At 40.2% G+C, this 23,686-nt stretch overlaps 3 protein-coding genes across 3 annotated transcripts in view; 2 read left to right on the top strand and 1 right to left on the bottom strand.

The window, feature by feature from the left end:
• The window catches only part of kcnq5a (potassium voltage-gated channel, KQT-like subfamily, member 5a), a gene marked incomplete at both ends in the record, with an annotated part of 108,800 nt that extends 106,805 nt beyond the window's left edge, over positions 1-1,995 (bottom strand). The window contains one exon of the mRNA XM_080507803.1: positions 1,655-1,995. Coding sequence (XP_080363929.1) covers positions 1,655-1,995 — 341 coding nt within the window. The remainder of the gene's footprint in view (positions 1-1,654) is intronic.
• A 1,670-nt stretch (positions 1,996-3,665) lies between these two features.
• Positions 3,666-9,281, top strand: cnrip1b (cannabinoid receptor interacting protein 1b; the record flags this gene model as incomplete). The annotated part of the gene is made up of 3 exons (XM_080507199.1): positions 3,666-3,844; positions 5,093-5,237; positions 9,117-9,281. The coding sequence occupies 3 exons, from the start codon at positions 3,666-3,668 to the stop codon at positions 9,279-9,281; spliced, it is 489 nt and encodes a 162-aa protein (XP_080363325.1).
• A 5,354-nt stretch (positions 9,282-14,635) lies between these two features.
• The window catches only part of LOC308138148 (calcineurin subunit B type 1), a 30,915-nt gene continuing 21,864 nt past the window's right edge, over positions 14,636-23,686 (top strand). Inside the window, exon 1 of the mRNA XM_080507135.1 lies at positions 14,636-14,854. Coding sequence (XP_080363261.1) covers positions 14,852-14,854 — 3 coding nt within the window. The 5' untranslated portion in view covers positions 14,636-14,851. The remainder of the gene's footprint in view (positions 14,855-23,686) is intronic.

A 23,686-nucleotide genomic window follows, 5' to 3' on the forward strand; every position in this document is an offset into this window, starting at 1 on the left:
CTTGATGGGCTCGCGGTTGTGAAAGCGATGCATTGACTCAATACTTGATGCATCATTGATTATATAATTTATAAACACATTGTGTTTTCTTGGAGCAACCACTGTTGTATAAACCTTTCATCAGCCAAGTGACTATGGTTTATGGCTTCCGTGCTCCTTTTAAATTGACCAATGGACTGTGACATATTTAAATAGCAAAAATGTGTATTTTATGAACTCACTTTAAATAATAACACAAGTAAGACTAACTGCGCCTTGAAACACCCAACAATCTCACATTGTATATTCCTGTATTTCAATGGAAGACTTACAAAAAGTGAATTTGGAGCTGTAGTATTCTGACACATATGCATTTAAAGCAGTTATGTTGAAGAGATTGTAAACTTTTTCCTCTGAACTCACATTAGATAAAATGAGCTTTACAATGAGTTGAATCAGTTGCTAATACAGCAGACAAACAAAAGAAAACTACTTCGGGTAAGCTAATCCTAACCTACACCATTTCACTGATAATAGACATAGTCAATGTGAAGGAAAATGCAAAAACACCATGGACATGAATCATTTCTATGAGCAATAGCTAAGCTGATTCCATCCAGACCACCAATGTGGATGAGGAGCCTACATGGTGTGTGATTGGTTGACTTGCATTCATAAACCACAGAGCATCCAGCAAAAGAACAAGAAGACGTTGACAGACATGAGCCAGAAAACCTCCAGCTTGAGCCTCAACAATAATCTGCAAAATGATTTATCAAACCTACACAACACAGGCGCAAGTTTTCGGGTTTTTTTGTTGTTGTTTTTTTTAAGGAAGAATTTAAAATCAGACTTTTTGCTCAGGATGGAGCTTTTTCACACCAAAACAAGGAGGAAAAAAAACTGTAGTCAATTAAAAGCTGGCTTGGATTTAAAAACTGGAGCATGTCAGCTTTAAGAGGGGCTCCTTATGACTTTTCCCATAGCCACTCTGTCTAAACCAGAGATGAAAGACTCAAGATCATGCAAAAGAGCAGGAGTTGATGCTGCATTCACTCTTCTCAGTGACAGCTTCGTGACCTTCTTTAGAAGCCCCGAATCTGTGGGAGCTTCCAGTGTTTTGAAATGAATTGGAGCGAGATCTCCTAATATCGCCTGTCTTGAGAAGGTTCACTGTATCACATGGGTTTCTTCATGAATCACCATCACCGTCATTCAATTCCGTCATTAGGATCTGATAGCTTCAGCTGCTGCGACGACAGTGTTTCTGCATATTGTAGCTTTAGAGCAACAGGTGATTATACTCAATGGAAATATTGTGCTGACTTATAATAAGATACAATGCAAGGACATGAGCACAGCCTTACAGAATGTGATGCCTTAACAATAGCTGTTAAGATCTTTAAGGAATAAAATGAAAAAAAAGTGCGTGATTGTTCATCCAACATTTTGTCGGATTGCATGTGTGCATCATGTATATAACATGTTAACAGAAAACATCTTTCAAAACTGTATCAAGGAGCTATAGTTTGAAAACCTTTATTTCTGTTTGAATGTTTTTAGAACGTTTGCCTGAGCAGAGTTAAGACATTGATTCCGGCAAAAGTGCGCAAACTGTTAACACCGATAAAGGGTGAGGCTCTAAGTGGCTCAAAATCACAGTAAAAGTACTCACACAAACGCGTGATAGACGAAAGCCCACTCCCGGGGTCTCTCCAACACGTTGTAGAGGTAATTCTGGAGGCGCCGGTAGCGCGCGTTCCTGCGGCCGCTTTGCGCGCTGTAGGTGAGCGGCTTCCCGAGCAGGCTGAGCCGCGCGCCCTGCTTCCTCTCCGCGCCCAGCGCACCTGCCGCGCCGGGAGACAGGAGACCGTCCCCGACCCGCACCGTGTTATTCATCGTCTTCCGTCCGGACTCTACATCTTTCAGTGGGTAGTCCTGTCCCCGACGCACCGCCGTGGTCTTCAGCCAAAGTCCGGCGCTGCCGCTTTCGTCGCCGGTGTGACTGCGCGGCATGGCATCACCAGCGCAAGCGTGGGGTGCGCAGGGAGACCTGCAGACATTCACATGTAGCCAAGTGTCGATGAGACAGAAGGGTGTTTGACTACTCTGGCTCGCACTTGACCAAACGAAACACCGAGAAGGAAAGCTGGAAGTCTTATCTGCTCATCATACGGCTGTTTGGGCAAATTCACTGTCCGGTTTGGACACTTTGGCCATCTGCGCAGCGCTTGAAAAGAGTTGGGTTATGAAGGAGTGGAGACACGGAGACATTAGGCAGGGGGGGAGGGCTCGCTCCCACCCTCCCCTGCTACCCCAGATCACTCTCACTCTCTGTGTTGCCCCTTTCTTTCAAACTGTGTGGAGGCAGCCGGTGCGCCTGCACTGCGCGCAGTCCTGACAGCACAGCTGGATTCTTAGAAGCTCCTCAAATGAACACAATCAGACGCGAGACTTCATCGACACACTGAAATCTATCAAATTCATGTTAAGTGAGTAAAACGTCAACAGAAACACGTGCACAGATGACGCAATGTGACGCAGTTGACGTGATTGCCCAATGACAATTGTGAAAGTTTTGGCCCGTTAATGAAAAGGGGGGGAAAAAACGAAATGTCCAAATAAATCAGATTAACTCAGTTTTATGTGCAACTGGTGAAATTCGGCTTCTAATTAAATAAAGAACGATCTTTCATGTATTTAAAACGTCATCACTGAATTGTTCAGACTTTCAAACTGCTCCACATCAAATTAATTTGTTTACTGATTGGTTGGTTTATAATTTCTTTTTATTCAACGCGAATTAATACCAGAGGTGTCATATGTCTCGCTTGATCGTAATAATGGACAAATCTTTGCACTTGAACTGAACTACAAATATATTGTTCTAAACCCTATTTCGGGCTGCTGTTTGTTTTCGCTTCACTTGCAATAAAACAGATCAATGGGCCAACATTTGCTGCTATTCTCTCCTTCTCGGTGCTTGTGGCAGTAATGACTATTGGTTTCTATCTCATTTTTCAAGTTTTCCAATTCGCACAGTCACTCATTGATTTTTCTGGGTGGATTTTTATAGACGTGATACAAGTTGGACCTCTAGTGGCCAACCAATATAAATTACCCAAATCTCAATTGACTTGGAAAATCAGATTTTCCTAGTAATTAGCCATTAATCCGTACATCCCTAAAAGGATTTGAATCAATGCTGTTTGCGTTTTTATTCTGATAGATAGATAGATAGATAGATAGATAGATAGATAGATAGATAGATAGATAGATAGATAGATAGATAGATGCTTTATTAATCCCGAGGAAAATTAAGTTTAGAATACTCGTGGTGTTCAGTGCCCGCAATTCCGCACAGAATGTAATTAAAATCGAAAAAATATTATTATTTATTATTATTAAAGACACATTGAATTTGAGGAGGAAGCGACCGTGTAGTGGATAGAGAGAGTTGGTTAAAGACTGTTCGTGAGGTACTGAGAGATTTCCAGGGAGAGGAAGCGCATTGGTTGGGATTAGGCCCATGCTGCAGGTTGAACGGGATTACGGAGCGCAGCGCAATTTCCTGTGTTGCGCGTTGATTCTCCGCGCGGCTTTTCTCCGTCTGCCAGGATTCCTCAATACCTGAGAGACATTCACCGCTCCCCGCAATCCTGGAAATATTTTAGCTTTATGGAAACATGGCCGACGTTCCGCAGATTGTCAAAATTGGGATTTCATTGAAGATGCTGCCCAACAACACGGCGGTTCACTTTAAATCCGACGGCGCGCGGTTCGGACAGACCAGGACCATCAAGCTGCTGACCGGGTCCAAATATAAAATCGAGGTGGTCGTGAAACCAGGAGCAGTCCAGGCCACGTAGGTAGCCCATGTATAATCTTGAATTGGTCAGAGCCCAAACACACTGCAATATGGCAAATGTATATACATTCTGGAAGGCGTATATCAAATCACTGTATTCCTGTAACTTTATTTTTAAAAAAGCAACACAAATTGCTCTCTTATTATCTCTAGAGAGAATAACTTGTCATGCGTATTTAATTGACGAAGCATGTCTTGATTTTTATGAATGAAAAGGTGACAAGACGCGCGACAAGTGTCTTCCAAATGAGGGTTTTGTTTTCGTGTGGCGTCCATAACAAACAAAACAAATCTTTTAATATTCTATAGAGGAGCATTAATCTAGTAGGATTATGCAGATGTTCCTTTTTGAGTTTTGTAATCTCTCTATACTGGAGCTTTCTAGAAAGTTGGTCATACAAATTGCAACTTGATTGCACAGTATAATATATTGGTCGGTGCTTTTTGTTTTTGCAATACCGTTGTGATATCGTGCCCCTTTCCGGCAGAATTACCTGCATTTCTTGGACAGTTATCGCAATTGAAGAAAGCAAAGATGAGGCTGGTTCCTCCATTGCACTCAAAGGCAAATGCAGATTTTGAGGCTGCATTAAAGTGCTGTGGGAGTGAAATCTCCCGTGATCTCCGAGCTGCACAGAAGACAAAACATGAACTGAAAGCGGCTCTTGTGCATTTTATCATACAGGGATAAAGCGAGTTATTATGCCTAAATGTTTTGTGGTTGTTTTTTTTGTTCTGGAGAGCAGTGCAGGATTTTACGCGGGGCACTTGAAGGCAACGTAAACCCTCAATTGGCCGCGCGTCAAATCCACTACAGATTAGGACCTCGTGTCACCGCCCTCTTGTGATGTGCCTGCAATTCATCATTATGTAATGAATGCTGTTGTATTCCCCATCTCAAAATAGGGATTAGTGTCGGATAGGCTATTCAACTATCCGACTGGGTAACATGCCTCAATGAGCACAATGCTGTTAAAAAAAAAAAAAAAGATAAATGTAGGTTACACATGCGATGATGAATCATCAGGAGGTAGTGACCCAAATTTGGGGCATGCTTATGAATACATGAATACACAGCTGGAGACCTATTTCACCATCTGATCACTCAGAGAGAAGTCGTCACATGCCTCCTCTTACTCAGTGTATTAGTATTTGACTGTCCACGTATAAATGTAACATTAATCAGATGAAAAAAGCCGTCGCTTTTAATTTCCTACATGTGTTTTGTTGTGTTTGTGGCTGCAGGTCGATGAGTGTGGGTGGCGTGACCTTCCCTCTGGAGCAGCAGTCCAAAGACCCACAGTCTGTGGTCTATACCGGCCAGTATGACACTGAAGGGGTTGCACATACCAAAAGCGGAGAGAGGCAGCCAGTTCAAATCAGCATACAGGTATGGAAATGGTGTGCATAATGCCCTTGCTGTTTACATTCACTGCACACCACACTTTTCCTTGTATGGCTCAGTTTTGCACCAACTCTCTTACAACCAATTAAAAAGAAAACCCATTAGGGGGAACTTGTTTGCATGTGACTGGAAGATTAGCTGGAATTGGCAAGTAGTGTGTGTGTGTGTGTGTGTGTGTGTGTGTGTGTGTGTGTGTGTGTGCGTGCGTGCGTGCGTGCGTGCGTGCGTGTGTGTGTGTGTGTGTGTGTGTGTGTGTGTGTGTGTGTGTGTGTGTGTGTGTGTGTAACAGTGTGTTTGGAAGTTGAGGTGTTTAATCCCAAAGGCGTCTCCTTGTGCCTCATAAGTCTCTTTGGAAAACAGCACCGGCCACAGGGCAACCCTTAAAGCAGGTGTGCCAACTCTATATAAAGAAAAGAGTGACTTAAAATATTTAGGCTTGGGATATCACGTTTGCTGGTTCAATTCTCACTGCTGACAGGTCACCATTGTGGGTCTCTTGATCATGACCCTTGACCATGAATTTGTAAAAAAATCTATTTGTTGAGACTAGGCAAATAAATGAAATTGTGTTTACATTTTAGTGTAAATTCCAACCCTTTTCAATGTTATAAAAACATATTCAATCAGACCTTTCGTACTCATTTCTGTTAAAAGTGGCATTTGTGGTGGAGTTGTGTTTATTTATAGATTATTATGCTGTCATTTCACTGGTGTGACAAACTCAAAATTAAAGTGAGCTGCATGCTGCACCTGAACTGATAGGAATTTGACATTAAAGGAATTATTGGATCAAAAACCAATAAAGAATGCAGCCTGATCTATACCACTCCTCATCTTTCTGTGTTATTACTCCTCACTATATTAATTAATTTGTCTTCCTGTTTCTTCTTGAGCGCTGGTGTCTTTTCATGTTTTTGGGAACATCTCTCGCCACACCAGTGTCTTGCTCTCCTACTTTTCTGGCTTTAATTGACCAAATATCTGCAACCCAGATAAGAATTACTGCAAAGTTTGGTATGGATTTGATACCTGAACCCATGCTTTTACTATCAACCTCTCTTAATCCACATCAAAAAGCAGTTTGGTAACTATCACAAATCACAGACACACAGAAATCAGTCAGCGGTGCATACTTCACCATGGTAGTGACACATTAACATGATTTTAATTATTTATCATTTCATTATCCATATACCCACTACTTTCTGTGAAAGGTTGAGTAAGCCTGGTACTTAAAGTTAACAGTCAGAGCAAAGCGCCATATAGCTCGCACAGGATTCCAGCATATTAAAAAACTCATATTTCGGGGAATATTAAATTACTTTAAAGTTTTGGCACAGATCTGTTGAGAAAGCTGGATTTTAGAGAAAGTCAGCCACCTTTGGCCATTCCGTTAAATTCTTCCACAATTAAAAAAAAATAAAAAATGCATATGACCACTTCCTTTATACAGCAATTACTCACATCTGTCTCCACACAGCTGCTTTCCATCACATTTTCACAATCCCCTAAAAGGTTAAAGGTCAAATGGTGGTTCTGCCAGACGTGGTTGTGTTGCTATGGTTACACTTTTTCTGCTGTATTTTCTCACAGTAAAGATTTACATGACTTTCATGATATTTATCTTCCTTTATCTTGTGAGTTATTTAACAAAATGTGAAATTACAGGAAAGAGGCCCTGCTTTGAAATACCACCAGCACGTTCTGCCCTCTTCCACCAAATGATGATTTGAAGTTTGTACATGTGACTGGCTTCATTAAGAAAAGACATACTCTCCAGCAGTTGTCATTTTTGGTTTTAATCCTCTTCATTTGACTTACAGTTAGACCAGCTTCGTAACAATTTACTTTGTTAGACCAGTTATATGTGGCTGTGAAATATATTTTAGTGACCACACCTCAATATGTCAAGCAATACTTTGCCCATAGTATAAACTTTATTTTATGAATGAGCGAGACTTATTAAGAATTTTGACATTACAGCATTTTTCACACTTGTTAAAAGTACAATATGGATGATACTTACAGGTACTATAGGCAAGCACTAAAACACACTCCCACCCATAAATGTGTGTCATATAGGATGTGAGGTCTTTTTGAATATCATCAACAACAACAATTTCCAGTGTTGAGTGAGGAAACCTTTCAAACTGGCGGCACTCGCGGTTTTGACTCTGTAAAAAAAGGAATCTTTCCATAATGTAATTTGTTTCTACGTACATTTGTGCTTTTATGAGCATCTGTATTTATATAACCACACACACACACTCCGGAGGCACTGTGTGTGAGTGTGTGTGTGTGTGTGTGTGTGTGTGTGTGTGTGTGTGTGTGTGTGTGTGTGTGTGTGTGTGTGCGTGTCCATCTGTCCTGTCAGTATGCTCCTTCTTCATTTCACCTTCACATGGCTTCGCACATGATACAGTGTCAGTCACTATCTGCACGAGTTTCTCACTCGACTTGCAGTTTGTGAGTGTTACAATCTTATATAATATATAATATTACATATAACTCAAAGAGTTTGTTTGTGTGCTGTGTATATTTACAAATATAACTTTTTTATTTTTTTATTTTTACAGGGCAGTCCAGTCGTGAAACATACAATATACATTCTACTAACATATTGTAACTGTGGTTCACTGAATCAATTATACAGAAACACTGTAATTAACTGGATTTCACAATTTTTTTCTGCCATTGTAATCTTATCCATGATAGTCACTGTGTTTTTACCGCACCATAACACTTTGTCACTTACAGTGGTGTATATAAAGGTGTCAATTTTACACTAAACTTGTTGTTGCTGTTGGTTATAGGCCAATTGCTGTTACTTTCTTTTGTCGGAATCTCCACAGCAAGTCATTACAACTTGCACTTTCGATATGTCTAGTTTTCATGGCCTTAGTGCTGCAAACAGTATTTGAACCCTGGTTTCACATATTCAAGACTTTTGTCTTTTTAACATTTGTAGTTTTAACTATTTATGGTTCAAATCATGCCACCTCTGGAATGATAGGATAGAATATGCCCTCTTTCAGATCGTTAGTAGTGTTTCTATATCTGTCCAAATGCAAACCTCACCAGTTATCATCAGGTTTATGGTGAGCAGTCAGTCGGCTTCTTCTGCTTGAGCTCATATTTACCTTTTTACATGCTGTTCAGGATGAGGAATAAGACCTGTGGCACCGGCACAGGGCACGCTGTCATGTTCCAGTCTGACGACTCTGTATATGCACACAGGAGAAGATCGTCCACTTTGAATTGCACTTTCTGGGTGTGTTAGTCTGACTTTGAAAACTTGTACATGTGTTTTTAGGTCCTAGTTTTAGTCAAGATTGCAGATACGATTTGGTTTTACAGGTATATCAAATATATGTAAAATTACATTTTAAATATTACCATTATTTTTTGCAGGAGTGTGACGTTTACTGTGAGTTTTTATAGTACCGTATTTTTGTCTTTACCTATTATAGTACTTTATTTATAACTTAAAATATCAAAGTGAAACCTACTTTCTCATTTTCAAAAGGGTCCCAACAGAACACAATCAAAAAGGCTATAGTGACGGTTATCATTATGCTAATATATCATTATAGATATATAGCAGAAAGAACAGACACACTGTTTGATAAAGAACAAAAAGTAACTACAGGCTAAGAGTAGGAGTATTCCCTCCTGACTGTGAGCTTAGACCATTTATTATTTTACATTATAATTATTATAATCCATCAGAAGGTAAGAAGACAAGAGCTGCTTTAACATCGCAAATGATAAAGAAGATCTAATGTTAAAGGATTCCAGTCAGAACAGAAACCCTGGAAATAACTGTGTATGTCCTTTAAAATTGCACCTGTGTTTGTGCTTCAGTTCACAGAGGCTGGGATGTTCGAAACGGTGTGGCAGGTGAAGTACTACAACTACAACAAGAGGGACCACTGCCAGTGGGGCAACAGCTTCAACAGCATCGAGTACGAATGCAAACCCAACGACACGCGCACGCTCATGTGGGTCAACAAGGAGATGTTCGTCTGATTCGCCTCAAACAGCCTAAAAAGAGTTGGTGTGTATGTTATACTATATTATGCAATGACGAAAACAATCCTCCTCTGTGGCTTTATTGTGTTTTTTACTCTTCCTGTAATCCCAAAAATCTGAAGTTGTTTGGAAAAGAAAACACACACTTTCCCTCCACTTGTGCAAAAAAACCCAAAAAAACAGTGCAACTCTTCTCCGGCCAGTTTTCTTCCTGTGGCTGAACATACTAACGCGGCTACGTCGCCAGTGGTTTCCTACTGGTCCTGCTTTTGTTTCTGAAAGAGAGTTTTGAGCGCTAAGACGTCATTTTGAGGTAAATATTTTTTCACGTACGTCTGTAAACCCTTAAGTGTGCAAAGTTTTATGTGGACGTGCAGTCAAGTTGCCTGTGTGTATGCGTATGTGTGTGTTATACAAACGGTGCTCGTACTGCTGTGTTTATGTACTGAGAAGCTGTGTATGCTTGCAGAGAGGTAAAGAGTTCCAACCTTTTTCCAGAAATGATTGACTTCATTAGGTTCTCAAAAAGGTGAATTACGACATACAGTATGTTTCACATTATAACATTCTGTACACCTCGTATTTTCGATATGACATGCACTTTGCACACACAACTACTGCATATTTGTGAAACATCCACCCAAGTCATCTAAAAAGTAGTTGTTTTTGCATATAGCACATTCTGTTGAAGGACCCCAGTTCTCAGTAGTGTTATCAAATGTGAAAGAGAGGATGGATTATTACCTTTTATTGAACTTCGGGGAGACATTTATTTGATCAAATCACACATAATAATTATGCATATTTTTCTTGACATGAACATATTGAAATGTTGTACAATAGCAAGGCTACATTTTCAAACCTCCAAGTATTTTAATGAATCCTCTATAAAGGACTGAAGGATCACATTTACTGGAAATGCCGTTTCTGGAAACAAGGGAGCATAGTACTTACTGTTATCTTTTTCTATTAATGATCTAGTTAAACACTAAACAGACACTTACAACCTACTTGGGTGCTGCTTTTTAGATATCAGAAAGAATCAACCGCGTCATTTAAAAGGAACAAGTTCTAATACAAAACAGTGTCAGTTGCTTGATGCACTTCACACGTAGTTTTCTGCTCCGCTTCCTCACGATCACTACTTGTGGGATGAGCAGCAGAGTATGTGGGATGCGCTCGTGAAAAATGTGCCAAATCTTTTGTGCTAATGCCAAACAGCTTTTCTTTGCAGTATTGGATTTTGTTTTGAGCTTCTGCTACCCCCGGTGGTAACAATCAGGTCGATGTGTAGAAGAGATAGGGAAAACACTCCAGAATAGAATGGCCTCCCAGCAGTCCTGGCCTCAGGAGGACGAGCTGCCGAGACTCCTGTTTACTAAATGTTTAAAATGTTAAATTGCAAATATGTCTAGTCATCGGACTTCAATCCACCAGACAACGTCAGACAGGAATCAAAGGAAAGCTGTTTTGACATTGGCAGAGAGGATTTGGCAATTCTTTAAACTCAGCTCAGCTTCCATAAATACACCATCCTTACAAATGTGGTGCCATTTAAATAAACAGGTTTTCAAAAGGGATGGCATTCATTGCCAAGTTTTGTTGCAACAAAACACAAATTTACTTACCGTACTTTTTGTGCATAGCTAAACCTTTTGCTCCGTTTGAAAATCAAACAATCCCACTGTACTGTAACAGAATTCTCTCTGTGGCTTCTAAAAGCATTTTGTTCAGCTCTCCGCGCTGCCGTTTCCCAGAAAGAAAAAAGGAGTATCCATGTCCTCTCCAAAACACATTGCAACCCACATCACTCTCTGGTGACATTGGAGAGCCGTTTTATCTGAGTCAGCACCGCTTAAGCATTAAACCTCAGATTGTTACGCTCAAGTTAACTTGTGCCACTACATGGATGGCAACAGTTTTTGAAAAATAGCCATAATTTAGGAAGTGAAACCTGTTCTGCAGCTGTGGAGGATTTCTTTGAGATACATTCTCATAATGCAGATGTGCAACTTGGAACTCTGGATTTTGGTTGAACCCCCCACAACTGAAGTGTGAGTTTTCTCTCTACCTCTTCCAAAACATGTTAAAGTGATATATTTGGTATATTTTGAATGTAGGTTGTGACTGACATGTCTTAAAATACTTTTTTTTTCTATCTCCTGTGGTAAATCATGTTTAAAAAAAAAAAATAGTATTTTTGTACAGTGAAATGTTATTATTGTGTGCATTTTGTTAGAAATGATATTAAAGATTTCCATTGGGATAGAGATTCGATCTATGCAAGCAGTCAGCAGAACAAACGGTTGTCTAAAAGGTGCAGTGTATGTCGAGGGGAAATATGCATTTATTATATATAATATAACTTTGTGATAATGTGATTTGTTTATCATGTTATTGACAATAAAACAGATTTTCCCTCTGGAGCAATAGCCTTCATTTGATGTGTGTATTTGATCACTGCGATAATTATTTGATTATTTTCTCCCCAGAAAAGTGCTACGCAGGGTGTAGCAGGTTGTTCTGGAAATGACGACAAGAAATTTTTTTATTAAAACATGATATTTTATGAGTATTAAGTATTTCAAGCAACTAAATTTAATAATTGAATGGACCGTTTATAAACAGTTGTATAAGTGAGATGCCAAAACAACAACAGAAAACAAGATAACAATGTAAGTGAACAAAACTGAGGAGTGGAAAAAACCATTACTCACATTTCAGATATCAAAATCCTGCAAAAATGTTCCAGTCCTACGGGTTTCTGTTCCGTTCCATTACGTTCCAAATAAAAAAACGTACATTAATGTTATGCACTATGTTGTAGATATATATTGTAAATAAAATCCAGAATTTGGTAAATACCACAAAAATTCAACTTTGATTTATTCTCAGGATAGACAATTGTACCTATAGTATTTTAGATTTTATGAGGTTTCACTGATACAAAAATAAAAACAAAAACAACATTACATAATTCAAGTACAAATATATAGACGCAGACAGCTCAATCACCCACACACACACCCACACACTCAGACCAAGCAACAATGATTAAGATGATAAATCCTCTCACGTTAAGCACATTTGCAGACATTTCAAGCAGGCAGGATGTTTTAAGGTAAGAAAATATCATACCAAAGCATCAGAGACGTTGTAAAATAATAGCAATTAAATATCTAAATGTCTCGTTCAATAATTAACCAAGGTAGTCCATCAAAGGGCAAGCAGAGAGAGAAACACACTCACATTCACACCCATGGGTAATTCATGCTCACTAATTAACCTGACTTTTATGTTTCATTTATAAGTATTCATTCCCCATGGGGAAATTGCCAGTACTTCTCTGCACTGAACCCACTCTATTCATAGTTAACCTTAGCGGTGCAGTGCGTTGGGAGCTGGTGGGGTCAAGGAGCTCGCTCCCTGATCCAGAGTGGGAACCGAGGAGCTTATCCCATCAGGTGACTGTAAAGACAATCTCAGTGACAGTCCGGGCCTGTCAGGAAGACACACAAGCAAAATGTAAGCATCATACAAAGTGTGGTCTAATGTTGACACTAAATCTGAAATACAAAAGAATGACACTGTCAAAAAGACATTACAAAATCAGCACAAAATAAGTTGATGCAGAAACTGCAACGCTGATAAAGGGGCAGTATGTAAAAAAAATAAAATAATAGCTGATGCCACTGTTGAACATTTGGTGGCAGTGTTGAGTTCTGGCATTTCTTTTACATTGGTAGTTGCACAGTTCAGGATTGCATTCAGTATATACCTGCTCATCAGTCATTTTACACCACTATGTAGTTACCCTTGGCTTTTTTCTTCATGCAATTTATTTGAGTGACTTCAGAAACCTTCTCTTAGTGCATACTAATATTACAAGACAAAATGAGCTGTGGCATGTTGCAAAAATAGCCAACTTTGGTAGATATACCAGCTGCACATCACGAAACTGTTTTTGAGATAACATCATGAGGTTTTTTTTCTCATTCACCTTATCATTCCAGGTGACATCAATTTAACTCAAATATCAAACATTGCTGCAGAAACCCGTGAGTGATTGCAGAGGACCTGCATATATACAACTACAGAAAAAAATATAACCTTTGCGAATGCTAAGATTTATATTGCGATATCAGTTAGGTAATATTTCAAATCAGCTCTATTAGAAATTCAGTTATTATTTATTGGAAAATGTCTTTCACACATTCCTGATCATGAATTAAATTATTTGTTTGGAAAGGTTTTACTCTGTAAAGTCACCATATATTACACAGTTTACAATAAAGGTTTTGAGGGTGAAACATGCATCTTCTCCGCCAGTTCACCCAATTCAGCTGAATCCCAGCCATCAAATGATGAGTCTCACCCTCACCCGGAGGAAGCCAGAGAACCTGAAGAAAACCCATCCATGCACAAGGGAAATATGCAAACTCCTTACTTCATACTCAAGAACAGGGTCAGTTGCTTGTCAAAATGAAGTACCATGATGCTCCTTTATATTCATATTGAGCCGTTTTGTAGAACTTATTGCTCCACCTGCCTATAGTCTTATTTTGTCCTTCTTACAAAACTTGTTCATGCATTCAGTTCATGTTCATGCATGCGTTCATGCATTCAGTTTCGGTAGGCCAGATTATTGTAACAGTATGTTATTGTAACAATATGTTACAATAATCTCCATAATAATATCTCCATAAAAATAAATAAATAAATGAATAAAAGTGTTCCACAACTGCAGCTTATCCAGAGTCAGAGATGTCCCCTTTGTGACGTCAACTGGGGAAATAACGACTCCCTCTGGTAGTGCATCCTCCTCCTAATGCCAGTCCAAGCCAGCATCTTTCTTGTTGGACCAACGCTCTGAAATTGTTGAAAAACGGTACAATATGGAATCTAGAATACAACTTTATCTTATTTATTCTCCTTTTTGTGCTGTTCTTAATTGTTGTTGTTATTGTAATGTTTTTTCTTACTTTCTTAATTGCTTAGGTTCGTATACCTAATTACCTTGCTTTCATGTATTATTGTTATTTCTTTGTGTCTATGTTTTAGTTTGACTCTTTGTGCCTTGTCCGAATGGTAAAATGAACGCCGTGCCTTGCCTCAGTACCGCCACTAGGGGGAGCACACGTACAAACCAGTTCCGGAGTGGAGGCACGAAATAAATAAAGAATTGGAAGCTGCGGCGGTTCCCGGATGTACAGTACTGCTGCACCTCCCCCCCTCGCCCGTTCTCTCCTCCCCTCCGCCACCGCCTGCTTGTCAGCGCGAGCCTCCTCCTCCGCTTTACTGTCCCCTCCCAGCGGGTCTCCCTCCCTGAGCCACTGCAGTGAAAGCCTCGATAAAGGAGAGAGAGAGAGTCGGCGAAGAGAGCCTGAAGCTGGGTGTAAAAGCCAGGACTAGACCTCACAGACCACCATACGCGTACATTTCTTTTTTTTTTTTACCCCCCCCCCTCCCCTCAGTATTTCTCGCCACAGCTCGGCGGCCTACCGACTCCTGCTGTTGTACCTCCTTTTCCGTTCACATCGCCTGGATTTCATCATCCGACCTGCAAGATGGTAAGCAAGCAAACGGCTCCTATTTTCACCCTCCGCCGCCTGGTAAACACAGCAGCGGGCAGGGCCCTGCGCCTCGCACTGTCGAATAATGTGGCGTTTGGACGGCTCGTCGTTCGGCGCGAGGGCTCGGCTGCTCGCTAACTGTCGACCGCGGAGAAGGAAACGCTTTTTCTCACCTACTTCTGGCTCCCCGTCGTGCTTCTCCGTGCAATACCCCCGGGCTGACAGTAGCCTACAGCCTGTGGCCCAGATATTTCTTATCCGTCCTCGGCGCAGCCCTGCACTCCTTTCCAGCAAAACCACGGCCCGTGCAAATTAGTTTTCGCGACCAAAAACACGCGCTTTATTAGGCCCGAGCTGGCGACTAATTGTGACACAGTTTTACGCACCAGGCAGGAAAATGTAGCGGCTGGACGTTACGTGTCCGCTCTGCAGAAAACCGGGGCTACATGTACAACCCAGCGACATTTGTGTGTGTGTGTGTGTGTGTGTGTGTGTGTGTGTGTGTGTGTGTGTGTGTGTGTGTGTGTGTGTGTGTGTGTGTGTGTGTGTGTGTGTGTGTGTGTGTGTGTGCGAGAACGCTGTGTTGATAGTTGCCGCATTGTTTTATTCGAACTGTAATGGGAAGGCCTACGTTTGTATCTATTTACAGGGGTTCAAAGGAGGCTGCAATAGAAGGCCACAGGATTGCTTCTGACACACACACACACACACACACACACACACACACACACACACACACACACACACACACACACACACACACACACACGTAGGAACATACTCATGTTGATAGTTGCTTAGTAACAAGTCAAGTAAATCACCCTAAAAAAAAAGAAACCCCAAGATATTCTAAACTGAGGGATGAATAAGTGTTGCAGATATAAAGTAGGAGAAGCAGATTGCATCCTGTGAAAAAAATCACAACAAGCTGGAGTTAATATGCCAGAAAAGAGTTACATCTTTGACATGACCAAAAAAAAAAAGAGGTTGGCCTTTAGAAACGGTTTTAAAAATATCAATTAGGGCCAACTACTGAGCATGATCATCACCTTTCTTTTCTTTTTTTCTTTTTTTTTTAAGTGGGTGCGTGGGATGGGGAGCAGGAATTGGTCAGATCTGCTGGCCAGTCACTGCCGCAGGAGTGGACCTCAGCAGATAACGGCATCTATGCTAGGATTCGGTTTTACATTCAACTTTATGTTGCATCAAAGATGGCGACTTGTCTGTTTCAGGAGAATAACTGTGCTTGAAATGTGTAACGTCATCGTTATACTCACCGCTTATATTGAATTTCAGAAGCCTGGACACTTCAAGTTCCTGTTTAGTTGCTGAATATTGTCTTTATCCTTTATTTTGCATTATAGGTCACGTCCACTTCCCTGTTTATAACTTGATGAGGCTGCTTTACTCTTTTCTTTTCGTCTGGACAAGAAAAGACTAAATTAAAAATCCAATTCATCTCACTCCATCATTCCTTTTTGTGAAAGGTTTTATTTGTTTTGGGTTTCGCTTAGCGTGACGCTTCAGATTGGCAACTAATAAATTCAAATTTGTTAAGTATTGGCACAAGCCAAAGGTCTGCCATTAAGAGTTGACTGAAAAGTATCAGCAAATATTAGTGTTGCTATAACAATTTTGCCCCCAAAAACCCCCCAAAACTGCAATTGTTTTATTTTCATCTATAGAATGCCAGGGTTAGCCTAGACTCTTGGTCTACTTTTTTAAATTTGAATATTCATTCCCTCAAAACTTCATAGAGTAATGGTATAATAAATGAAATGTAGAGGTCTCACAAATAGCTTTTTTTTGGAGGGGGGGGACTGATTGTTCTTACAGATGCAAGTCTGTAAAGTGAGGAGGAAGCCCTGGGTTTTCCTGGTTTGCAACTTGGTGAACTAATCTGGTAGCAGGTGTTTGGTTGACCTTTTGCTCCATGAACATCAGTCTCTGGTCCATTACGGTTACTGTTACTGAGGCTCATTTAGCATGTGAGAGTACATGAAATGTTCATCTGTGAATACAAAGCTAAGGGTCACATACATATAGAGTAGTGTCTTTATAATATGACCCAGCATTGAAAATGGCAACGGTTGCCATTTTACTTTTTGTTTTGTTTTGTTTGAGAATAAATACATTAAACAGCTCTCCTTTCCACCGTTTGCCTTGTAGCAGTGTCAAAACTGTACCAGAGGGCCAAAAACTATGGACGTGCACGCCCTATGAACACTGTGCCAACTTATGGCTTGTCAAAATGTATTCTTCTCAGCTGCAAGGGCGGTTGGGGGCAGGGACATGCAGTTGCTTAAGCATGTAGTGGAATGATCTGATGCTAAGGGGACCATATGCTGCCTAGCAATCAAGCGCCACCCACATAAGGATCGAGTCGTAGCTAATGTAAAAGAGATAAAAGCCACAGTGAACCACCAGCAGAAGTGATGATCAACACTACGTGATCCACACTGCACTTCCAACCAGCCCACTCAATCTGGATTTATTCTCCTCACTCGCCAGTGCAGCTCTGCAGTCCTTGGCATTGTGCTGCAGCCAGCAGTCGCCGGCACCAGCCAAACTCAAGTCAGATTCACCATCAGTAAATATCCATTTGTGCAGCCTCTGTGCACAGCGACTCAAGCTTCAAGGATCATCGATACGGCATTTTGAGGTTGGCTTTCCTTTACTGTGTGGTATATACAGCATGAGAGTCTGCTCAGTAAGGCTCAAAGGTCAAAGGTGGGGTTTTTTGTGTGTGTGCTTAGTAGGGTTGGGCAGTCGGATAAATAAACCAACTGTTGGCAAAAGGCAGGGATATTTGGCTGATTGGGTTTTAGACTAATCATATTAGCTCTCGGTAAACTTTCAAATGTACTGCGGATGCATATACTTGAGCCTAAAATTGTATTCTGCGCACTAAAAGTAGAATAAATGAAATTGAACCATGTAGTATTCAATTCATCATTTCAGATTTGCAGAATCTCCCACAGCCGTGATTTACCAGCTGTCATCCCTAGGTTAGGAGCCCGAACGTTACTTCTCATTGTTGTCTGGTTTTATAGATTTATTTCAATTCTTTTAAAATTTCGATCTACACATTTTACAAAGAAACATTACCAAAGCTTTTATATTGCTATTAGATTTATGCATGTTGAAAATGTTTAGCATATTGTAATTTACTGGCATTTTCTTGACACATTGACTTCATGAACTACCTTGTGATGTGACATAATTTTGGTATTTGTGTCAAGCAAAAAAAAAAGGTTTTACTGTACACTAAACTTAGCTTGCTGAATTCCAAGTTATACCCATGTAAAACTGGGATTGCTACCACTGTCACTGAAAACAATCTTTCCTGTTTATTTTGATTTTGGCAAGTGTTGTATAAGTTACTCAATGACCTCTATATTACCTAATGTATATACTCACCCTGTAGAAAAACACTAAAACAAATCAGAATAGCCAGCGATATAGACCACAGTACCTTGTCAAACTATTATCAAGTCGTATTTAGTTCAGAATATACATGGTTTAGTATTGGAAGCCGACCGTGTGGAAATCCTCTTTCATTGAACTCCACTGTTATTTATTCCAGTAGGTTGCCATGGTCTGTGCTTTTGTTTAACACTGGGTTCAATTTTACCATTTGACCTCTCTTCTGATGGTCATGTGACCCTAATTTACCAGACCATACCCACCCATAAACACCCTCACTCGCCCAGAACTATTAGTATTTTGTCTGTATATGAGGTTTTACTTGATCGTTATACACCTGCCCACCACTAGTGCTACAGTGCAGTTAGGCAGCCATATGGTAGTCACGAAGTCAAAGCCAATTTAACGTGTTCGTTTAGAAAATGAAACAGAGGTGAAAGTTAGTCTGCATCAGGAAGAAATAGTGTGTCATCACCCCAGTGGAGCGTCGCGAAACCGCATCAACCCAAATATTCGGATATCATGCCACATGCTGCTAGCAGTGCAAGGTTAGTTTAAAATCATTTAAGCTCCCCTGGACCTATTTATTGCCACTTTAAAGGACTGTAAAACTTCTCCGTCTAAAAAATAAATGAAGAAAATACAAATGAAGTACCTTCAGTTAAGATTTATTGAAGAGCTGATAAGCACAGATTACTTGAAATTAGAACGACTGAGAGCGTGACTAGCTGTGACTTCGTCTGTATTGCACCTGAAAACACAGGATTTCTCCACAGTTCCGTGAAAAAGGACCTATCTTAACTCTGCCCGCTGATTCTAAATACAGACGATTTGCTTTGATCGCTTCTAAAGCTGTTCACTTCAGCCACCGCAGCAGCCACTACAACTTTTGAATCGTCCTCCATCGTCTCGCTTCTCTCCATTTTTATTACAGACTGGAAGGGGTGGAGTCACGTCTCTGACACAATGCAGTGTCTTAAAGGGACATGCTACCTGCACACACTCAAAACCAACGTTTCTTTTCTCTTTTTTTTAACACTGAATATACCGACATGAGGAAAATAACGTAGGTAATTTTCGCAAAATTTAGGTATCGGTAAATTTTGGGTTGATTGCCCAGGCTTACTTCATGGAGTAAATGGGATACAATGAGCCTGAATATGCTAAATGCTAACTTCTAGAGTCCTGCAAGGAGCAAAACGCCTCATAGGTGAACATTATTTATTTATTTATTTTAAAATTTTGTAACCAAGTTAATATTTTTCATTTAGTTGAGAAATTAGGTGCCAAGAACATCTCGACTTCTAATGTAACATTATTGAGACAATTTATTCTTTCACAATATCTTTCAATTAATCCTATGTGAAACATCTAATAGCTTTTTATGTCATTGTTTTGCCATGCAACAATCAAAATCATTCCAGTAAGCTATGAAAATGTACACAAAATGTTCCAAAAAAGCACCCTGTGTCATTTTTATCTCCATGCCAAGGCTTTCTTACAACTCACTGTTGAGAGGTTCAGTAAAAATGACTAGTGAATGTTTCTATGTTCTCAAGATTGTGAGAATACAGTATAGCTTTATCGCCAACATGTTAATTCATAAGCTGATTTAGGCATTGTTAGTTTACACAGCATTATGAGGCCTTTGAAACCCTTTGTAGATGAGCCCAAGACGGGGATAGAAATGGCTGAGAGGATTAGCCCTGCTGGAGTTCCTTCAGGCAGCTGAGATTTTGGTAATTATTTTCATATTTGCACTTGACTCTTAAATCTGGTGCAGATCCTCAACACTCACACACACACATATCCATAAAGAAGACACAAACCCACCTACTCAGGCAATATTACAAAACAAGATTAATAAAATAGATGAAAGGTACTTTTTTTTTTTTTTTTTTTGAGGAATAGAAGAATAACAGAGCACCTGAGCAGGAAGAAAGATGACTACAACCATGAAGCAGTTCTTCACTCTGAGTGGAGCTGTAGTGTTGTTTTATTATTGTTATTTTTTTAATTATTATTTTATTGATATTGTGGAATACGCTAGCTATTGGCCTTGGTTTTGCCTGCTGCACAAAGTTGAGATGAAAAATGGAGGCGTGGAATCTATTTAAAGGCTCGTCTGAAAGTGTAGCCCAGCTCCGCTGTGACTCCAGAGCTCTAAGTATGTTTATCATAAAGTCCAGCTATATGGTGAGCTTGATACTGAGGGACGCGCCTGTGTGGAGGAGGGGAAGTCGTGTGATCCTTGAACTAACCGAGCAGGCCCAGGAGGGAGAGAACACACAACAAATACACTCATACACGCACACACATGCACACAACTCTTTTTCACCTCAGAAACAATGCGTCAGTAAATTGCATTGTGTGGAAAACGATCTCAAACATGCCAAGCGAAACACACAGATGTGCTTAACTGGAATGCTGTTTTAATTGGTTCCCTATGTGCACACATGCCGGAGTTAGTTGCTTTTGTGAGGGTCTTCTGGGTTGTGTTGAACAGTCATTTTATCCCTCACAAGTTCCAACATGTTGCCAGAGGGCAGCATCATTTTCCATATCTTTATTTAACCAAACTGCTCAATTTTACAATGACGTAAATGAAGACACAGACATACAATAACTAGCCGTTATTTCGTTGTCCTATATCTCATTTTAATGATGATTTTTCTCTTGAAATCTCAGAAATGTTTGAGGCATTTCCCAAAGCCTGAAATATCTTGATTTGTAATTGGATTGAAAAGTTCAACGCGTCGTCCAATATAAGCTTGCAGTTACTTCATGTATACAGAGTAATAACGTACCTCTGTATCAGAAAGTCCAGTGTATCTGAATGGTTACTACATAAGACCTAAATGCTCACATGCTAGCTGGGAAGACCTGTACAGATGCATGTCCATCATGATGAATTCAAGGTAGGGAATGAGGATCAATCCAGTACGTTTTTGTTCAATTGTAATGTCATTCATAACATCTCAGACGTCCCTTTTTAGATTCAAAGAATGAATGATATAAGTCTCTTGCATTCACCATGCTACGCTAATTTGCTGAGTGCAGACACTGCAGTGTGTATGATTTTTTTTTTAGGATTTATGCTTGTCACTCCTCGATGCCAGCATGGTCGATATTACCCTGAGTGTGCTGTGAGGGCACTGCAGTTTAAATGTCCATATTGTGTGAAATACGTTGAGGGCCACAAGTCAAATTTAGAGAAAAAATGTGGGTCGGGTTTTGCCAGGCAGGATTTTTGTCAAAAGTTGGCTTTATCAATTAGCATTTGTCACTGCATACTGGCTTGGCTGAAGCACAAAATCCTCAAACTGCACTTAGTGTGTCATACAGATGTTAAATACAGATTTTATGCTTGTGACAGCTGTGAAAGATTTACGTCTTAAAAGTCTTGGTAAATTCTTAACATGCAATGGGGTGACTGATTTCTCTTCTGTGCATTTACACAAAGGTTTGCTGTTGCAAATTAGCCCATTGAAATAGGCCATAATTTGTTTGACTTGTATTTTCATGACATGAAGATTCATTGTGATGTTCTACCAAAGCTTCAGAGAAGCCCTCCCCAGTCTGCTGCCCCCAGTACTGTACTGTACTCTCTGGTCTTTTAATGTTATGACTGGGTTCCACAGGTCTATAATTAGCTGGGTTTTTGGGTCGGCCCTCGTGTTGCTACTGAACTAGCTCCCATGCCAGACTCTTCATTATGCAAAATGTGTTTTGTGTGCTAAGGCCTAATTGATTCTGAATAAAGCATGCATTATTGATGAGCCAACATGAGTCTTTCTCTTTCTGTCTCTGTTGCTCTCTGTACATACTGTGTGCTTTTTTTTTTTTTGTTCACTTCATGCATGTCCCTTTTATTCTGTACTTTTATAAGCCATCTGCCATGCTCTGTCACACTCTGGAACTACAATCACAACAACCAAAACAATATCTCCATGGAGTGGGTCATTAGACAAGCTATGACAAAAGTTACTCCTGACCCTTGTTGGCTAGAGAAGTGACTTAAGGCTGGCTTTAGTTAGTAAACCTGTAATCCTCAAAACAAATCTGCTTTGCTGTAAATCTATTTACCTCCAGAGACCCTACAGCTAGCACTTAGCTGAGCGTAAATGTCCAGGTTGCCGTTAAAGAGTATGTACACACAACATGACTTCCTTTAGGTCCTGTTAAGAATTTAATTTGTTTTTGCAGAAAAAAAATCAAAACATTAGCGAATGCCTCCAGGGCTTCCAAAGTTGACTAATTGCATAAAGATCTGTTAATCACCTTTGGTACATTGGGAATGAAACGGTAGCATTTTCCTTGTGTGTGTGTGTGCATGTGTGATTGATATGATTCTGAAGCCATGCACGTCTTGTGCATAAACCTGTTCTGTAGGAATCTGTTGGTTCTTTTTCTGCCAAAGTTGTGATGGCTTTATTTTAGTCATTAATCACTCGAAGGATATTTGCTAACCTCTTTTTTCAGAGTGCATAGTGACTCATCAATTTTTAATTTCTGATGCTATTTGTTTCTTGTGGAAATGCCTACGTCTGATGCTATGATGTTGGACGTGTTCAGCTCGTCACCATAGCTTACTGCAGCGGAGAGAATTTGAGGTGACTTGTTCGATGGAAGAAGAACTCTTTTCAGGTTGCACCAGCTAGTTATTCAGATTCATCTTGATCAGGTACTCCCTTCCCTCATGCTGCTGCACACCCCTGCACTAATATATCAGCAGTTGTCTGTTGTATTGACCAAAGTCCTTTGAAATTAGGTGAACCTTAGTCTTTATAGCAAGTAAAGGCCACAAACTAAAAAGTAACGATGCATCTTTCTTTGCTTGAGTTCACAACAAGGGAAGTCGCATGTTTTGTTTTGTTTTGTTTTTTTTATTACCTAAAAACATCCCATGGCTTTTATCCTGGAATGTTTGGAAATGGTTGTATGTGTGGCATGCTTGTTTATTTTCAGTAAGCTGCGCTGTTCTGTGTAAAGGGTGGGAACAAAAGGACTTTTCCCTCCGGGAATCAATAACGTATCAGATTGTTACTATTGCTGTGCCACAATGGGACACCCAACCCCTGTAATGGCGGAGTCATGTGCTACATGTTGCACTCCGATGGAATCCAATCCCTTAAACGAGCTGTGGCCAGCCCCTGTCATCTTGTCCCAGAGAGAAAAACCATGTTATATGTCGACTTGTGATTGCTACACCAGTGGCTGGGTCCGCTTTCCTGATAGGGTGTCAAATGCTAAGGCGCTCTCCCAGCTAATCCTATGTCACCTCTTTCTCCTCGCTGCTCTTAAAATACCACAACTTCTGGTGAGTTAAGTCTGCTGTGCATTTACACAGCAGCACAATGGTAAGTCAGTAGATGATGTAACGGACGCTCTTTGTATCCCATT

Source organism: Blennius ocellaris, assembly GCF_963422515.1.
Source record: "Blennius ocellaris genome assembly, chromosome: 13".
Taxonomy (NCBI): domain Eukaryota; kingdom Metazoa; phylum Chordata; class Actinopteri; order Blenniiformes; family Blenniidae; genus Blennius; species Blennius ocellaris.